The sequence below is a fragment of the Microcaecilia unicolor genome, chromosome 1 (genome assembly GCF_901765095.1).
Source record: "Microcaecilia unicolor chromosome 1, aMicUni1.1, whole genome shotgun sequence".
NCBI classification, from domain to species: domain Eukaryota; kingdom Metazoa; phylum Chordata; class Amphibia; order Gymnophiona; family Siphonopidae; genus Microcaecilia; species Microcaecilia unicolor.
Window position 1 is genome coordinate 132,473,786 of NC_044031.1, and position 17,849 is coordinate 132,491,634.

The 17,849-nt window shown below is 42.9% G+C and overlaps 1 protein-coding gene across 1 annotated transcript in view; it reads left to right on the forward strand.

Annotated features, from left to right (window-relative positions):
• Positions 1–7,005: 7,005 nt before the first annotated feature.
• HEPACAM2 (HEPACAM family member 2) overlaps positions 7,006–17,849 on the forward strand; it is a 144,180-nt gene continuing 133,336 nt past the window's right edge. Inside the window, 1 exon segment of the mRNA XM_030200453.1 lies at positions 7,006–7,183. Within this exon segment, the coding sequence (XP_030056313.1) occupies positions 7,105–7,183 (79 nt within the window). The 5' untranslated portion in view covers positions 7,006–7,104.

Below are 17,849 nucleotides of genomic sequence, written 5' to 3' on the forward strand. Positions count from 1 at the left end.
GGGTGTGTGTATGAAAGGGGTGGGGTGGTATGCAGGGGGCAGGGTGGGCTGTATAGTAGGGTGGGGCAGGGGTGTGACAGGGGGCGGGACATGTGTCCTCTTTTGGGGGGGGGGGAACAAATATGGTAACCCTAACTTGGTATGAACCGCTAAATACTTCCTTGGGATCTGCTCAGTGCTAGTTAACCTGACAAGAGGGTCTCTTATCTTGTTAACTGGCTTTGAATATTGAACCCCTTCCCCAGAGTTTATGCATCCTGAGGCACAGTACATTTTCAAAAACATGCAGTTGGTTCTCCCAACTAATGAATCTAGCTTTATTTACCACACAATTTAAAATTTCCTATTTCATTATGTCAATAAACCATTGTTTTCCATAGGTAGCAAAGCCGTTTACAGTAAAGCCCTTAAGAATCAAGTTTGCTTGACAGTTCACCCCACTTACCCCATAATTTGGTAATGGAACTCAGAGCTGTCAACAACATCATAATCAGGGAGAAAAGGGCAATGGCAATTTCCCCTTATCCAGCCAGTCATCTCATAGTTTTGAGCTTAGCCTGGACGTTGGTATCCAACACTTTTTGGAAGACCAAACCAAAACAGACCAGAAGGTGGTGCAGCTGAGCTCATTGGGTCTCATTTGAAAATGTGCTTTAGCAGCAGCTGTAAAACTGCCATCTAGTAAGAACAGAGTGTGTCTCCACTGATAACCAGCAGTGCAAATATTTGCTAATGGAGCTTACTGCTGGCTGAAGGGGGTTTCACTGGTACTCTTGCTGAGGAGGCCTGCAGGCTGAACCACAGCCAAGGCCTACAGCCAGATAACAAATAACAAGCTGTAAGCTGTGGTAAATGAAGCAGAATAAACACTGAACAGCAGCCAGTATATATCAGTGGGGGAGAGATTTCATTTTATCTGGCCCAGGCTCCTCTGCAATGATGGTGCAGTTGGCCAGAGCCCCCTCCCCTCAAAAACAAAACAAAACTGTGAAAGTATTGTATGCTGCTTCTCTGCCATAGAGAACTCTAATTTTTGAAAATGTAATACTGAATTCCACCAAAAATGGATATTGAGTAAGTTTGCAGATTTCCAATTGAGTAGAATATGCTTTTGTGCAATAGTGAGCAAAACATCCAGCAATTTTGTTCGAGGAGGTGAGAGATGCATTTGTTGTGCACAAGATTTAGAAGTTATTATTGCAGAAGATAAGCTGCATTCAATGTATAAGATTTTCTGAATTATGGTCCAAACTGATTGCCAGAATTTGAAAACAATTTCACATTCTTATAACATAAGAAGTAAATTCCTGTTTTTTGGGAGCAATGCTACTAGCATTTATCAGAGGGAATGAGACCAGCCCTTGCCAGCTTGCGCGGTGTCCAATTGACTCTGTGATAAAGGAAGAACATAGATTGAAGAATTGATACCGAAGATAATGGTCTCTGGACTTTTGACCACATATAGGACCTTTGAGCTTCATCAAGGGATTGGCCAACGTCCATTTGCCAGTTATCCTGAAGTACTGTGTTGAAATTAAAAGCTGATTTGACCCATATTTTATATATCTTCAAAGCAGTGTGACCTTCAGCAGTTAAAGACTGTGCAGCGTTGAGAAGAGAAGGTTGTTGAGATGAGAGGTGGGAGAAGATAGGAGAAGCAGCAATACAATGGGTTATTTGTAACCACTTGAAATATGCAGAGGGGGGTAGAGAGAACTTTTCTTTTAGTTCTGTAAATGGTGGAAAGGACTTATCTTCGTGAAGTAAATCTGAGAAAGTCTTTATTCCTTTGTCTATCCATTCTTTCAAAAAAAAAGGGGAGTTTTGTTTAAAAAAAAAGATATGGGAACCACTGGAACAATATTTACAAACTATATAAATGATTTGCTGTCCATCCTGTTGTTTTTGTAATAGAAAATATTTGCTTTGATTATTGTAATAATGCATACTTCTGTTATTCCTGCTCTTTTCTTCCTTTCTCTTTGTCTCTATTTTACTGTTTTTCTATTACAAATTTCTCAATAAAATATTTTGAAAAAAAAAAAACCCCAAACAAACTGTGAAAATACACTTACGGTTAACCTGAGCGTTCAGGTCCCCAAGCATTGAGTCTGTGAAGTGAGGAGTCTCTTTTGTGGCTACCGTAGGAAAAAAATCTTACTAGCAAGAGATATGGAAAAGAACTCGGAAATAGGCATAATTCTATAAGAGGTCACCTCCTTTTAGGGGCTCTGATGCCATGTAGTGAAAGCCTATTCTGTAAGCAGGGCTGTGGAGTCGCTACACCGAACCTTCGACTCTGACTCCAACTCCTCTATTTTTCTACTGTCTGACTCCGACTCTGTACTGATATTAGGCTTTAAAGTACTTGTACAGGTAAATATAACTTACCAATATTTTAAATCCAGGACAAAAATACATATAAGTATAAAATGATAAAAACTTACAACATTATAATAGATGGTAATTGTGTTTTGAAGATGGAGTCGGAATCAACACATTTTTTACTGACTTCAACTCCACACAAAATTGCTTCTGACTCTGACTCCACAGCCCTCTCTGTAAGACCAGTTGAGTGCCCAGATTTTAATACAGAACGCTACTGTAATACATAACATAATCCAGTTTTGAAATGCACTATGGTTAGGTGGACATTACTTACAGTATTCTGTAAGTTACATGTGTAACTAGGAGTCACCCCCTGCCCCTCCCGTGATCCATCGATGTGTGCACTAATAATACTTATGCATGCCTTACAGAATAGTTCTTTCGGCACTTTGGAAGGAATTCAATAAATGGTGCTGAAACTTAGGCACTGAAAAAATTCAGCACTAAACGCTCCTCTATAAAGGGCATGCGCCTTATATAGGATCGTGTTTAGCGCGGACACGGATCCTGTGTCGAACTTTTGGGTGCCGGATTTATGCCTGCTGAAACCTGGTCTAAATGCCGGTGCCCAAAGTAGGCACATTTAGACAGAATTCTGTAATTCTGCACATAATTTTACAGAATGCCCCGACACACCCATAGCCATGCCCCCTTTTGAGAGATGCACCCTGGGATTTAGGCACCATGCCTTAGACAATAGCAAATTTTAATGAGTGTCAATTGGCGGAAAATTGTAAGCCACATTGAGCCTGCAAATAGGTGGGAAAATGTGGGATACAAATGCAACAAATAAATAAATAAATAAATAAATGGTTGTAAGCTCCCAGTTATTGATACTTCAGAGCTCATTATCCAATTTATTTATCAGCACATCCCGGAAGCACACCCAAAGTTGGGCATGCCTCTTTGGGCCCAACTTTGGGCACCTATGAGGGAGTGAGTGACATGGAGGAGCATTTTCAAAAGAAACGTCCAAGTTGCGATTTGGATGTCTTTGCAAAACGTCGAAATCCAGGGGCGGGGAAACCTGTATTTTTGAAAAAAGATGGACGTCCATCTTTCATTTTGAAAATACCATCAGAGACGTCCAAATCCTTAACTTTGGACGTCCCTAGATTTGGATGTCCTTGGATCTGGACGTTTCTGACTTTCGGCGATTTTCAAAACCAAATACGTCCATGCCAAAAACGTTCAAATACAAGCCATTTGGATGTGGGAGGAGCCAGCATTTGTAGTGCACTGGTGCCCCTGACATGCCAGGAGAACAACCGGGCACCCTAGGGGGCACTGCAGTGGACTTCATAAATGCTCCCAGGAACATAGCTACCTTACCTTGTGTGCTGGGCCCCCCAAAACCCACTACCCACAACTATAACCATTACCATAGCCCTTATGGGTGAAGGGGGGGTACTTATATATGGGTACTGTGGGTTTTGGAGAGCTCGCTGTTTCCTCTCCAAATGTAACAGGTGGGGGGGGGGGGTATGGGCCTGGGTCCGCCTGTCTTATGTGCACTGCAGTACCCACTAAAACTGCTCCAGGGACCTGCATGCGCTGTCATGAACCGGAGTATGACATCTGAGGCTGGCATAGAGGCTGGCATGAAATATTTTTAAATATGTTTTTTGAGGGTGGGAGGGGGTTAGTGACCACTGGGGGAGTAACGGGAGGTCATCCCCAATTCCCTCCGATGGTCATCTGGTCATTTCCGGCATCTTTTTGTGTCTTATTCGTAAAACAAAACACCTCTGGGTGAAAACATCCAAGTGTTCGTCAGGGACGTCCTTGCTTTTTTCAATTATGGGTCAGAGACGTCCAAGTGTTAGGCATGCCCAAGTCCCGCCTTCGCTACGCCTTCAACACCCCCCCCCTTGAAATTTGGACGTCCTTGCGATGGACTGCAGTTGGAGATGTCCAAAATTGGGTTTCGATTCTACCGATTTGGACGTCTCTGGGAGAAGGATGTGCATCTTCCATTTTATGTCGAAAGATGGACGTCCTTCTCTTTCGAAAATGAGCCTGATAGGGCCAGGCATCCCTAGAGACACTCCCTCACTGAGGTTGTAGTTCAGCCACTTTACAGCAGGTGGTGCTAAACCTGCCAGGTCAGAAGCTGAACTGCAGAACCAAAGTAGTACAGAGAGGGTAAGCTGCCTGGCCAGGAGGGCGGGGCTCAACAGCGAGCAGGAGGTAAAAGCCCTCCGGCAGTACAAAACAGGGAGGCCCCGATACAGAGGCCCTGGGAGGAGAGATGCCGCCCTGGAGTGTGGGTCTCCACAGCATAGTGTGTGGAAGCTACCTGACCTGATACAAGGTAGGCTAAGCTTTAAGCCTCATAAGGATGCTGTTCTTGTGGTCTGGCTGGAAGCAAACCTGTGTGTGGATACTGTAGACTTAAAGCTAATAGTTACAGCCTGTATAAAAGTTGCCTCTGAACCTGAGAGACTGTATTCTAATGTTAATATTTCAACTTTTTAAATTAAATTTTCATATAATCTAATATAATAATTTGCTATGTGAACGTGCTATGTGTCCTTGTGGAAACAGGAAATAAGGGCGGGATCAGAGTCAGAGCTGAGAGCGAAGAGAAGGAAAGGCAGCAGACTCGCGAGGCTCTTCACTGCTGCAGCTGGGACCCCGGTAAGAGGGGGGAGGGGAGGGTAGCAGAGGGGGGTTGGCGATTTTGGAGGAGGGGGTCGACGTGCACGTAGGGGGATGGGCGGGGCCAGTGTCGGGGAGGGGATGGCCGTGGACAGGGGTGTGCTGGTAAATTTTTAACAACGGTCTCTCTCTCCCCTCCCTTGTGCGGGCACGCTAGGCATACCTTTGTCGAGCCCCACCAGCCAATAAATGGACTGCCACCATTCTCTCCTGCTTGTTTCTGGCTCTGAGCAGCATGATGGAACCTTCTTGCGCTTGCATGAAAAGTCTCAGCCTGATGCTCAGAGTTAGAAACAAGGAGCAGCAGCAGCAGTCTATTTACTTGGCTGGTGGGGCCAGCATTACTGCCAGCAAAGTACAAATGAATTCAGGAGGGGGCCCAAGCCCACATTTTGGGAGTCAGTTGTTAAAGTAGCCATGGGGAGGCCTACTTTAACAACCGGCTCCCAAAATTCTTAAAAACTTAACAAACAGCTCTCGCGAGCCTGTGAGAGCCTGCTCCAGCACATCACTGGCCGCGGGTGGCGGCATCGCAAGGACGTATCTGTGAGACAGAGAGGAGGGGGGACTGGAACTCGGGGGAGGGACAGAGGGAAGGAGAGAAGGGAAGGGAAATGGGACTTGATATACCGCCTTTCTGAGGTTTTTTGCAACTACATTAAAGCGGTTTACATATATTCAGGTACTTATTTTGTACCAGGGGCAATGGAGGGTTAAGTGACTTGCCCAGAGTCACAAGGAGCTGCAGTGGGAATTGAACTCAGTTCCCCAGGATCAAAGTCCACTACAATAACCATTAGGCTACTCCTAGAGAGAGAGGAAGGGAGAGAGAGGGAGGGCCTGGCAATCGGAAGGGAAGAAAGGGGGCCGTGGGACTTGGAGGGGACAGAGGGAGAGAGCGAGGGAGGCAGGGATAACCTTGCTAGCGCCCGTTTCATTTCATACCGAAACTGGCCTTTTTTTACTAGTACACAAATAAAGAAAAACAGAAACAATATAACAAAACTTACTACAAGTATGCAAGGTAGAGAAGTGCTTCACAACATCACACTGAATGACTGTAGAGGCGACTAGAGACTGTATTCTTTATTTTGCTGCACTGTGAAGAAACAGGACTCAGTGCCTTGCTAATAAAAGGGTTTTGTTCAGTTCTCCCTTGTCTGGTCATATTTAATGGAAGATCCCTGCACCAACTCGGCTCACCCAATCACAGCGTCGTATATAGAATCCAGGGGTTTATGTGCATAAAAGCTACTTTTCTTTCCAGGTAGGACTCGGAGCACCTAGTTATAGAATTGCCCTTTTGTTTTTCAAGATGAAAATGTCCATTTTTAGTGTGTGTTGCAAGAAAGGAAATGTGGCAGAGCAGAATGATTTCAAACTAACAAGGAACTTCAAGTGCACATTGATGTGAAAAAGCACTGTGGTTAAATGAAGAAACACTTTTTGGTTACCTCTGTGCTGTGGGCTGGCAAATACCAGCTCATGTCTACTCAGTGTACTGATTAAATCTCCCTGTTTTACAAACTCGGGCACTTTATATTGTATATGATTGTAGCGGTGTAGAAAGGATGTTTCAATAGCAGCTGTCCTTGATTAACTTACTTTACACCCTCAGAAGACACTCGGGGTGAAACAAAGTGATTTCAGGCGACCGGTCAGGAAGGGTTGGAATTCACAGAGCAGACACAGAAACAGGACCAACTGAAGTTCTCGTTTTCATACTGTGAGTTTAGTCATCAGAGACAGATTGTAAATAGATGTATATGGTATTACTAATTTATCAACTTGTACTGATTCATCCATTTATTACACTCCTTATTTGCTGTAAATATGCTTAAGACAGATGATGACAGTGTTGCATGCAATGAAGATGTTGAAGGCTGACCTAACAGGTGGTTCCCCGCCCTGTTTCTCTTTGTAGACACACATTCAAATTACTCTAGGCAACAGACAGGATAGGGTCTGTTAACTCTTTGCTGATTTCCCTGGCAAATAGACCAGCAGCTGCTGGTTTAAACACTGGCTCAACACTTAGATCAAGGAGATATTTACATGGGACAGGATGCCTTCATGGAGCCCTTTTGCAAGAACCTTTGCTTCTTAAAGTGCAAAATATATTTTCTGCTCTTAGGTAAGATGTTATACATTGGCTGTTTTAACTATCAGCATATGCTGTGATAATGCTTCTTGCCTAGAATACCATAAAGAATCTTCTTGAAATATTCGTCAAGCTATCTTCATAAAACTTTCTTTTCTTTGCTGGAACTGAGCCTGTATTAGGCATGTAAGGTGTAGCATGTACATGTAAACAGTCAACATTTTCAGTTTGTCTCTAAAGAACAATACAAGTGATTAATGTTCCCTTGCCATGATTATTCTGTTCATTATGATTTGTTTAATTTAAGGTAGTCAGTATTTGGCATACTCAACTACGCTAAAATGACATAAGTAGACCAAAGAATTATTCTTTCCTTTGTAAAATAATTCCTTTTTATTGAGTCAGCCCATATGCGATCATGGAGCACTTTTTAAATTACAGGAGGGCTTTTTTTTTTTTTTTAGAAATGAATGTCCCCCGGCTACCTCCTACTTCCTAAAGCATTACAAAAATCTTCATTATACCTCTTCTTCTTTTCAGGGACAAAAAAAGGTGATTTCTTTCTGATTTTGTTGGGGGATTTTTCTTGTCTTGAGACCATCCATACTTTCATTTTGTCAGGGTTCTTTGGATTCAGTCATATATTGGGTCTGCCAGGTACTTGTGAACTGGATTGGCCATTGTTGGAAACAGGATACTGGACTAGATGGACCATTGGTCTGACCTAGTATGGCTATTCTTATGTTCTTATTTTCACCAGGTTAAAAAAAAATGTTGGAAAAAGTGAATGTTGAAAGAATGCACATGTACTGGCAGACGTTGTCAATGTGGGCTACTATTGAGACAGGCTATCTTACTGTTATCCCATGTTATTAGTAACTGGGGGGGGGAGGAGGTATCAATGTGGGCTGCTATTAAGATTTGTTATTCTACTGTTAACCCCAGTTATCAGTAACTAGGTCTCATTGCATAAATTGGGACGTGCTAGAGTAGCATGAGTTATTGGTAAAATAAAGTCTCAACAGTTGCCCATGTTGATAACTACGCCCCTAAGTCTCATTGCATAAAATGGAACCTGTGCTGAAATAGGTTTATAGTTTAGTTAGATTTATTATACTATCATTAACTAACTGGCAGATCACAGTGGTGCACAATTCTAAAATGAAATAAAGACAGAAAAGAACTCCAATGTTTATAGGAAAGAATCAAATAATTCAATCATGGTAGGTATAGAGGCAGGAAGGGAGGGGAAAATAAAAGTAGGGACATAGAAGAAGCTGCAGGACCCACAGGGAGAGATGGAAAAGTCTTCATGTGGTATCAAAGACTTGACAAAAACAGCCAGGATTTTAGAGCAGCCTTAAATTTTTTTTGTAAGACAACTCAGCATGGAGGTGGATTGGCATAGAGTTTCAAAGAGTAACGGCTGCAAAAAAGAAAACTTGTGTTGAGTGGATTCTAGTTGGGCGACTCAGGGACTAAGAAGATACAAATGGTGGTCATTCATTAAGAGTAGGGGATAGTAAGACTGGATAAATAGAGAGGGTAGCCTAATCGAAATGCTTTAAAGGTAGGTGTTAGAGTTTTAAAGATAATCTCTTTATCAACTGGAAGCCAATGAGATTTGATAAAGAGAGGAGAAACATGTTTGTATTGATCTCTTTCTATGCCTGTATGCTTAATTTTACCATGTCAACCTATTCTCTATGTAACACCAATTGTAATGTCTACTCTGGATTGGCGAATGCCATAACGGAGCTTTGTAAGCCACATTGAGCCTGCAAATAGGTGGGAAAATGTGGGATACAAATGCAACAAATAAATAAAATACTTCCGAGCGTGGTATAGCAGTTTTGAAGTGTCTGTAGTCTCTTAAAATGTGAGAACACCCAAGGTAAGCAATGCTACAGTAATCTATTCTAGTGATAAGAAGAGAGAGAATTAAAGAATGAAAGGTATCATGGTCAAAAAATCGGACTAAGCAAAGCTGTCGAAGAATGTGAAAGCCTGATTTACATAGCCCTGAGATCTGCTGGGAAAACAAAAGTTTTGAATCTAGTGTAATACCGAGGTAGCAGAAATATTCAACTGGTGTTATATATTGTTCATAAAGAGTCAAGGGTAATGAGGGGGTAGTGAGACCGCCAGTAAATCAGCATACTACTGTTTTCTCCTTATTTAGAACTAATCTATATGAAGAAAGTCAGTCAGAGATGAGGGAAAGGCATCGCTGTAATATGTGAATGGATGGTGAAGTAGGACTCGTGGGATAGATCGGAAGAATATCATCAGCATAGAAATGGAATGAAACTCCAGTAGATTGGATAAGAGCTGCTAGAGGAAGAGATTGAAAAGAAGAGGGGGGGGGGGGATAGACCCTTGTGGAACCCCATAACTAAGTGAATAGAGAGAGAAAGAGGAAGTAGCAGTTTTAACCTGGAAGAAATGGTTATTGTACTGCAACCTGTGCTATCTTAATGGTAGCTCACGTTTATAACTTCCCCCTTTATGGTAAAGTTTTCATGCTGTGTGTGTGATTCCTATCAGTGGAATGGTTGTAGGTTGTGGTACCTTCTTTTGGACAAAGAAAAAAAAGTAGTAGGAAATGAGCTTTCGAGGCGCTGTTGATCTTGCTGTGTATTAATGACATTTTATTTTTAATGCTAGGCAGTGCAAGTGCATGGTAGGACCCTATTCTGTAAGGCAGGGGTCCTCAAATCCAGTCCTCAAGGTCCACAACCCAGCCTAGTTTTCAGGATTTCCTCAATGAATATATATGAAATCTATTTGCATTCACTGCTTCCATTGCATGCAAATGGATCTCGTACATATTCATTGATTACATAAAATGTATTGATTCTGCTCTTTAATCTCAATTATACATCTAAAACTACTATAAATCATACATTTTTAAGTGTATGATTTGTAGTAGTTTTTAGATGTTATAATTGAGATTAAAGAGCAGAATCAGCAAATATTTTATGTAATCCTTGGATAGAGATCTTTGTTGATAATATGATTTTTGATAAGCCCAAGTACATATAATATTAGATATATATTCATTGTGGAAATCCTGAAACCAGACTGGGTTGTGGACCTCGAAGAATGCATTTGAGGAAAGTAGGTGCCTCCATTTCTTCATAGAATACTAGCGTAACCCGGTTTAGACACAACTAACCTTTAGGCGCTCGCATGCGCCAGCCATAGAGCTGGTGTAAGAACGAGCATGTAAGTGTGGCAGGAATGCGTATAAATTAACAGTATTCTGTAAGTTACGCATGTTGAGTTCCAGATCAATCTGTGTCCCACCCATGTTCTGCCTCTTTGTACACCCAACTTGCTCGTATTGGTAAAGGAAAACTCTTAGGCGTTAGGCTAGCATAGACGTGCATAAGTGCCCACATACACTTGTGTATGCTACAATTCTAAATATTTGCATCTGTAACACGAAATGTTAGCACCAAGGTTAGGGGGAAATTCTCTATAGGTGGCCTAAAGTGAGGTGCCAGGATGATGCGCGAAGCACAAATTCTATAATGGCAATTGTGCATGCATTTGACATTCTAGATTAGCGTTAAGTCCACAGTGGCATGTTTAATTTTGTGTGAGCACCTATGCTAGCTCAATGGTTCATGTAAATGCTCGCGTTTAACTTTAGGCAGTTAGGCATGTTACTGCTAGTATCCTGTAACTCATGCATGGAAGTACTAGCTATACCCCTACCAGGCCAATGTCCCCTTGCAGTTACATGCTATGGATTTTGCACATGCAATCTGCAGATTCCCAACTAAGAGTAGTTACATGCATAACTATTAATATAAATTATAGCCAATACTTGGTAGTTAATGCCAGTTAGCAGCTAACTATTAAGTTACATGTGTAACTAACACTATTCTATAACGTGCACGGGTTTGTTTTGGCGTTCTTATCTTGCCCTGCTGCTTGATTTTATTTTTTTTCAATAAAAAACTATGCAATCAAGTTTATAGAATTAGGTGGTTAATGTTTTATGTAGCAGCCAAAGCTATCTTAACAAAAGGCTGTCTTTTTAGATATTTATTGCATTTCTACTGTAAACATGCTGGCTTGAAAGAGCTTTTATATATTTTCAGATACCACAAAGCAGAAAATCCTTTCCTTTCCAGTGTGGGCTCTAGCCATCAGCAGAAGTTGCCTACTTCTCCCTTTTGCTTATTTAGAACTTCCTCATACTGCTGGGGTTTCTGCTATCAGAGCATAAACAAAGGCCAGTTAATAACATTTGCATTGCCCAAAGGCCTTTCCATGAAACAGGGCATGGTAGATCAGGGGTATTAAGGTTCTCATTTCTGCAGCTTCCAATTCACATGTGCATTTTATCTTCTGTAACAGCAGGGGACAATTGCAGCAACTTTTCATTGTCAGGAGTATTTTATGGTGTAACAAAATGATTTTCCATGATTTTATTCAATTTAGCAGAAGGAACATTTTGGTTCTAAATTCAGTATAAAGTTTTATGTACACCACCATGGTAGGCCTGCTAATATTCAAAATTTGCAAGAGAGGAGAAGGCAGAGGATATTTATATTGCCTACGGAAATAGAAGGAAGGAAATCAATCAGAGGGCAGAAAATGAAAAATATAACATGTTAGTCTCAAGAAAGGGGTCCCATTTCTAAAATATAGAGAAAGAGAGGGAGGGAGAGAGAATGATGGAGAAAGAAGACAGGGAAAGACGTGGACTTGCAATGATGCAAACCTAAAGGTCAATCAGATTGTTATTTTTCTTTAATCTATGTTTCTCATTGTTACTGGGAAAATGAACATTTTGCACAAAGCTGCTGGTATTTTATTAAGACCCATTTCTTCAGGGAAATATGGTTTATGGTTTATTAACTTGATATTCTGACAATCACAACAAAGTGGTATACAATTAAAGAAAAGAAAAAGAACGCCATATGTAAATAGGACAGCAGAAATTAAACATCAAAAGCAGCCCAAGTAAAGTGTAGCCAACAGTGGCAAACTGACAGTTGTCTGAACACCAGGGCAATAAGGGTCATGGGCCCCTAACACCTATCAAAAGTGATTAAACTAGATGGAAGCTAGGGGAGAGTGGGTCCCTTACCACTATGGGCCCTTGGGCACTGCCCTATAGTTGCAATGGTCAACCCACCCCTGGTAGCCAAACATTAAGTAGGTGGCGACTGTTCTCCTGATGGAGACACATCAGACATGACGTTCACCAAAAACTTCCCCAAACAGTCTTGAGGACTGATTTAAGCTCAGTAAAAGATGGTTGTAGGTGAAGAGATTTGGGAAGGCCATTCTAGAGAGATGGAGCTGCATTTAAAAAAAGGCACGATCTCTGGTGTGATAGGGAGAGCAGATGGCATGGATGGGCAGACTGGATAGGCTATATGGTCTTCATCTACCTTCATTTTTCTATATATTTTTTCTATGTTTCTATGTAATGTGACAGGAGCAGCACTTAATCCAGGGCTTTACTCCTCAAGTAACCAAAATATTCTGATTATCCTTGTTTTTAGATCATACGGAGGCCACTATGGCTGAGGAACATTCATTCTTGATATCTTGAAAAGCAAAGCTAGTTACTTGGGTCACTAGTGATTTGCTGGGGTAAATTGGCCTGGCTGAAAGTTGCCCTCCTCAGATCATCTGAAAAGTGTGTGCAGAGGTTCATTAACAAGAGGTGTTCCCCTGAGTGTGTTCAAGCATGCAGACCTCACATTTCTAAAAGTAAGTTTAAAATGTAACCCCCTCCCCAGCCCACACAAATAATAATATGTGAACAGAACGGGTACTTTTGACACGTACTTTGCACTAGATAATTCTCAGAGGCATAGTACCTATAAGAAGATGGGCAGCTCAAAATGACCCTCTTACTGCAGGCAAGCTTGTGAAAATGGCTGTGTAAGGCTCTCAATAGCTGCCTAATATTCTGCCTGAAGAGAATAATATTAGAGGAGTTCACAAAACAATCCTGAATTAGTATTTTGTGGCTCTGGATGTAAACTTTCTTCCAAGCCATTAAAAAGTTCCTCTTTGAAAATGTGGAATAAGGGTCACCAACTTCAATGCTATTTTCTCTACATCAGGTCATCTGAAAAGTATGTGAAGGAGTTCACGATGCGTGGATGTTTAGCTTCATTAACAAGGGGTGTTCCTCCCTTACGTTAAAACAAACTCAGTGCCAAAATTTGAGGCTGTCCTCAAAAACCTATCTGATCAAAGTTTGGTGGACTTTCTACCTATGTTTTCCCCACTTGTTTGTCCCCAACAGACCATTGCTCTCTGACCCATTTTGGGAATGCATTTGAGATGTATAGCAAGGCTACTTATTCTTTATGTTTATTTATTGGGATTTATTAACTGCTTTTATGAAGAGATTCACCCAGGGCAGTGCTCAACTAAATTGTACATTTTATGTTAAACTGTATCTGCTAACACCATAACAATTGTAAAATGACCAAATATACGTACTGATACCGTCAATGAGGTAAACTTGGAAATGGCAAATTGAAACCTAGAAATAGGACTAACATGAAACAGTATCAGAAATATACACATTCAACAGCACTATAGAAAAATCACATAACCGCCTTTGGTGAATCTCTTCATAAAGGCAGTTAATAAATCCCAGTATGTAAATATATAAATAAATACACCATAGACTTGACACAACGCGGTAGATGGAGTCCAAATTTTTACACCACGTTGTGAGCCCGCATTATATCGGGTTTCTGGCTCCCACACCTCAGTTCAGTAAAAGGCTGCTCATTTCATTAATAAATAAAATGAACTTTATTAAACATCGTATCCACATATTAAAAGTGAATTTGGTCACAACACCGAAAACACAGGCTAAAATTAACATCTTGCTTTAGTAAATTGAGTCCAGAGTCGACTGTCTTGAAGCTTCTCATTTCTTCCATTTTGTAATTTCAATAATCGATTTCAAATGAATATGAATCAAGCCCACACTTTCTGATTGCAGCCATTGAAGAACAATGTAAATTTTGGTGGTGGAGATGGAGAGTCAACTTCATGACTGCTGTCTTGAAATAGATTTGAAGTTTGTACATGACTAATTTGTAACTAATTAGCTCGCACATGAAATACATGAAAATTCTGGGTCTAAGCTCTGACCATGTTGTAACTGATCTCATGTTATTGAGCCATGTTATAACGGGTCTGTGGTGTATAACAGAAAAATGATAAATGTCAGTCCAATATAAATGATACCATAATAGACAGCATGGAAGAGCATTCAAATAACATATCTACTATAATAATTTGCACCTCCAACGTTCTGAAGCTGACTCCCCGGAAGTTGAAGCTCCTGGTTCGTAATGTCTGAAGCCTTCCGTTGACGTCACAGTGTTGCCTGGGAAACAAGCGCGATGCGACTCAAGCACAAGGCGCCAACATACTCAACCCACTAACGAAGGCGCAGGAGGAGGACAGTGGGCCGCCGCCTCCTCCGTTCGCTCGCTCGCTAGCAAAACAGACAAAAAGTTTCTCTCGGTGCTTCGCTTCGCTTGCTGTCTCTCCCGCTGCGGCAAGGGACGCGCCTCTCCTACGGCAGCCCCTGTACTTCCGAGGATCCGCTGCGAGCTCCCACGCTGAGCCGGGCACGCCGCCGACAGATTGCGAACTCAATGCCTGCCCAACTGCCGCTCAACCAGTTTTTCTTTCCCAGCCCAAACACTTTGTGCAAAAGTTAAAGGGGAGGAGGCGGTGGCGCTTGCTGCAGCTATTCACCGCCTCCTCGCTCCGTGCACATTCCTGCTACCGCCCCAGTGTCTGTGGCCCCGCCTTCCAGTCCTGTTCCGTGGCCCAGGGGCACTGACGCTCCCTCCCTCCCACATTGGCGGGGCTAGGAAAGAGCGGGGGACCCCCAAAACATGCACGCATGATCACATCGCGCTATGCTCACAGTCACTCACCGACCACACATGCAATGCAACAGGTATTCATACTGGCTCCCACTCCCCCTAGGGAAAGCATTTCATGCCTACGGGTCTCCTTTAGGAAAGCCAGACAGTGGCAGCTAACAGGCAGCAACTAGCTGCAGCTTTATGTTCCTATCTCTGTCTGGGCAAATTTAATAACATAGTCCGAAAGGGTTGGCAGACTTAAAAGAAAAAAAGACTTACCATGCCCTATAAAATGTCAAACATTACTCTTTGCATCTTCATGCTAATCATTTAATTTTTCCATTTAATTACAAAATGCTCTTAAATCAGTAGATTATAAAGCTCAGTCATTTAAAAATAATCCTAACTTGACAGTGTCAGTGACTGCTCTGAGTAACACCAGTTGCTAGCACTTTCCTTATGGTACTTACTGCTTGACAGAAAACGTCACTTTTGCTAAGCGACATCTATTGATTTAGAACATGTAGGGGGGGAGGGCAGGGGACAGAGGAGAATTGCTGGAGGGAAGGGGTCGTGGAACTCACAGGGGACAGAGGTAGTGAGGGGGCCCTGGAACTCGGAGGGCACACAGAGAGGTAGGGAGGGGGCCTGGAACTCAGAGGGGAGAGAGTTGGAGGGAGGGGGGCCTGAATATGGGTGGATGGAGGAGAGGCCAAGGGAGAATGCAGAGTTGATGCACATGTATGGAGGGGAGGGCAAGGGACAGAGGAGAATTGCTGCGCCACGATGGATGGAGGGGGCAGGGGAGAGATGCTGCACATGGATGAATGCAGGGGAGAGAGCATAATTGGTGCACACGGGACACACACTACACTCTCTCACTCACACAGACAGACACACACATTCTGTCTCTCTCTCAACCACACACACACACACTCTCTCTCTCTCTGACACACACTCTTTCTCTCTCACACATACTCATTCTGTGACACATACTTCACTCTCTCACACATACTCTGTCCTAACAGTTGCCTTAAAAACATAATTGCCATTAGAGGACAATCTTGCTAGCACCCGTTTCATTTCTTTCAGAAACGGGTCTTTTTTCCCCCCCAAACCCATCTCCCCACTCCCCCCGTTTTCTATTTCTGTTGATGGCTCTCTCATTCTCCCTGTCTCCTCAGCTCGAAACCTTGGGGTCATCTTTGACTCTTCTCTCTCCTTCTCTGCTCATATCCAGCAGATTGCCAAGACCTGTCGTTTCTTTCTTTACAACATCCGTAAAATCCGCCCCTTTCTTTCCGAGCACTCTACCAAAACCCTCATCCACACCCTTGTCACCTCTCGTTTAGACTACTGCAATCTGCTTTTTGCTGGCCTCCCACTTAGTCACCTCTCCCCTCTCCAGTCGGTTCAAAACTCTGCTGCCCGTCTCATCTTCCGCCAGGGTCACTTTACTCATACTACCCCTCTCCTCAAGACCCTTCACTGGCTCCCTATCTGTTTTCGCATCCTGTTCAAACTTCTTCTACTAACCTATAAATGTACTCACTCTGCTGCTCCCCAGTATCTCTCCACACTCGTCCTTCCCTACACCCCTTCCCATGCACTCCGCTCCATGGATAAATCCTTCTTATCTGTTCCCTTCTCCACTACTGCCAACTCCAGACTTCGCGCCTTCTGTCTCGCTGCACCCTACGCCTGGAATAAACTTCCTGAGCCCCTACGTCTTGCCCCATCCTTGGCCACCTTTAAATCTAGACTGAAAGCCCACCTCTTTAACATTGCTTTTGACTCGTAACCACTTGTAACCACTCGCCTCCACCTACCCTCCTCTCTTCCTTCCCGTTCACATTAATTGATTTGATTTGCTACTTTATTTATTTTTTGTCTATTAGATTGTAAGCTCTTTGAGCAGGGACTGTCTTTCTTCTATGTTTGTGCAGCGCTGCGTATGCCTTGTAGTGCTATAGAAATGCTAAATAGTAGTAGTAGTAGTAGTAGTAGTCATAGGCGTAGTTTGTTTCATTTGGGGGGGGCAAAGAATGGGCGGAGCATATTAGCATATCATTTGCATATATAAATATGCAAATGAATATGCTAATATGGAGGAAGGAAATGAAATTTACAGGCAAAATATCACAGATGCACATTTCAAAAAGCTGACACATTTCAATTAATAAATTATGAATAAAATACTTTTATTTACCTTTGTTGTCTGATCATTTAGTTTTTCTATTCGCTTTGATCCCAGTGTCTTCTGTTTTATGCAGTGTCTTCTTTCCAGTAGGCTTCCCTCTGCTCCCCACCCTCCCAGTCCCATCCATCTCTTGCTCCTTCCCTCTGCTCCCCAACCCTCCCAGTTCCATCCATCTTCTGTTCCTTCCCTCTGCTCACCATCCCTCCGTCCCATCCATCTTCTGCTCCTTCCCTCTGCTGTGCCTGACCTCTCCCAATCCCATCCATCTCCTGGTCCATCCCTCTGCTCCCCACCCCTCGCAGTCCCATCCATCTCTTGCTCCTTCCCTCTGCTTCCCACCCCTCCCAGTCCCATTCATCTCCTGCTCCTTCCCTCTGCTCCCCACCCCTCCCAGTCCCATTCATCTCCTGCTCCTTCCCACCCCTCCCAGTCCCATCCATCTCCTGCTCCTTCCCTCTGCTTCCCACCCCTCCCAGTCCCATTCATTTCTTGCTCCTTCCCTCTGCTTCCCACCCCTCCCAGTCCCATCCATCTCTTGCTCCTACCCTCTGCTTCCCACCCCTCCCAGTCCCATCCATCTTTTGCTCCTTCCCGCTGCTTCCCACCCCTCCCAGTCCCA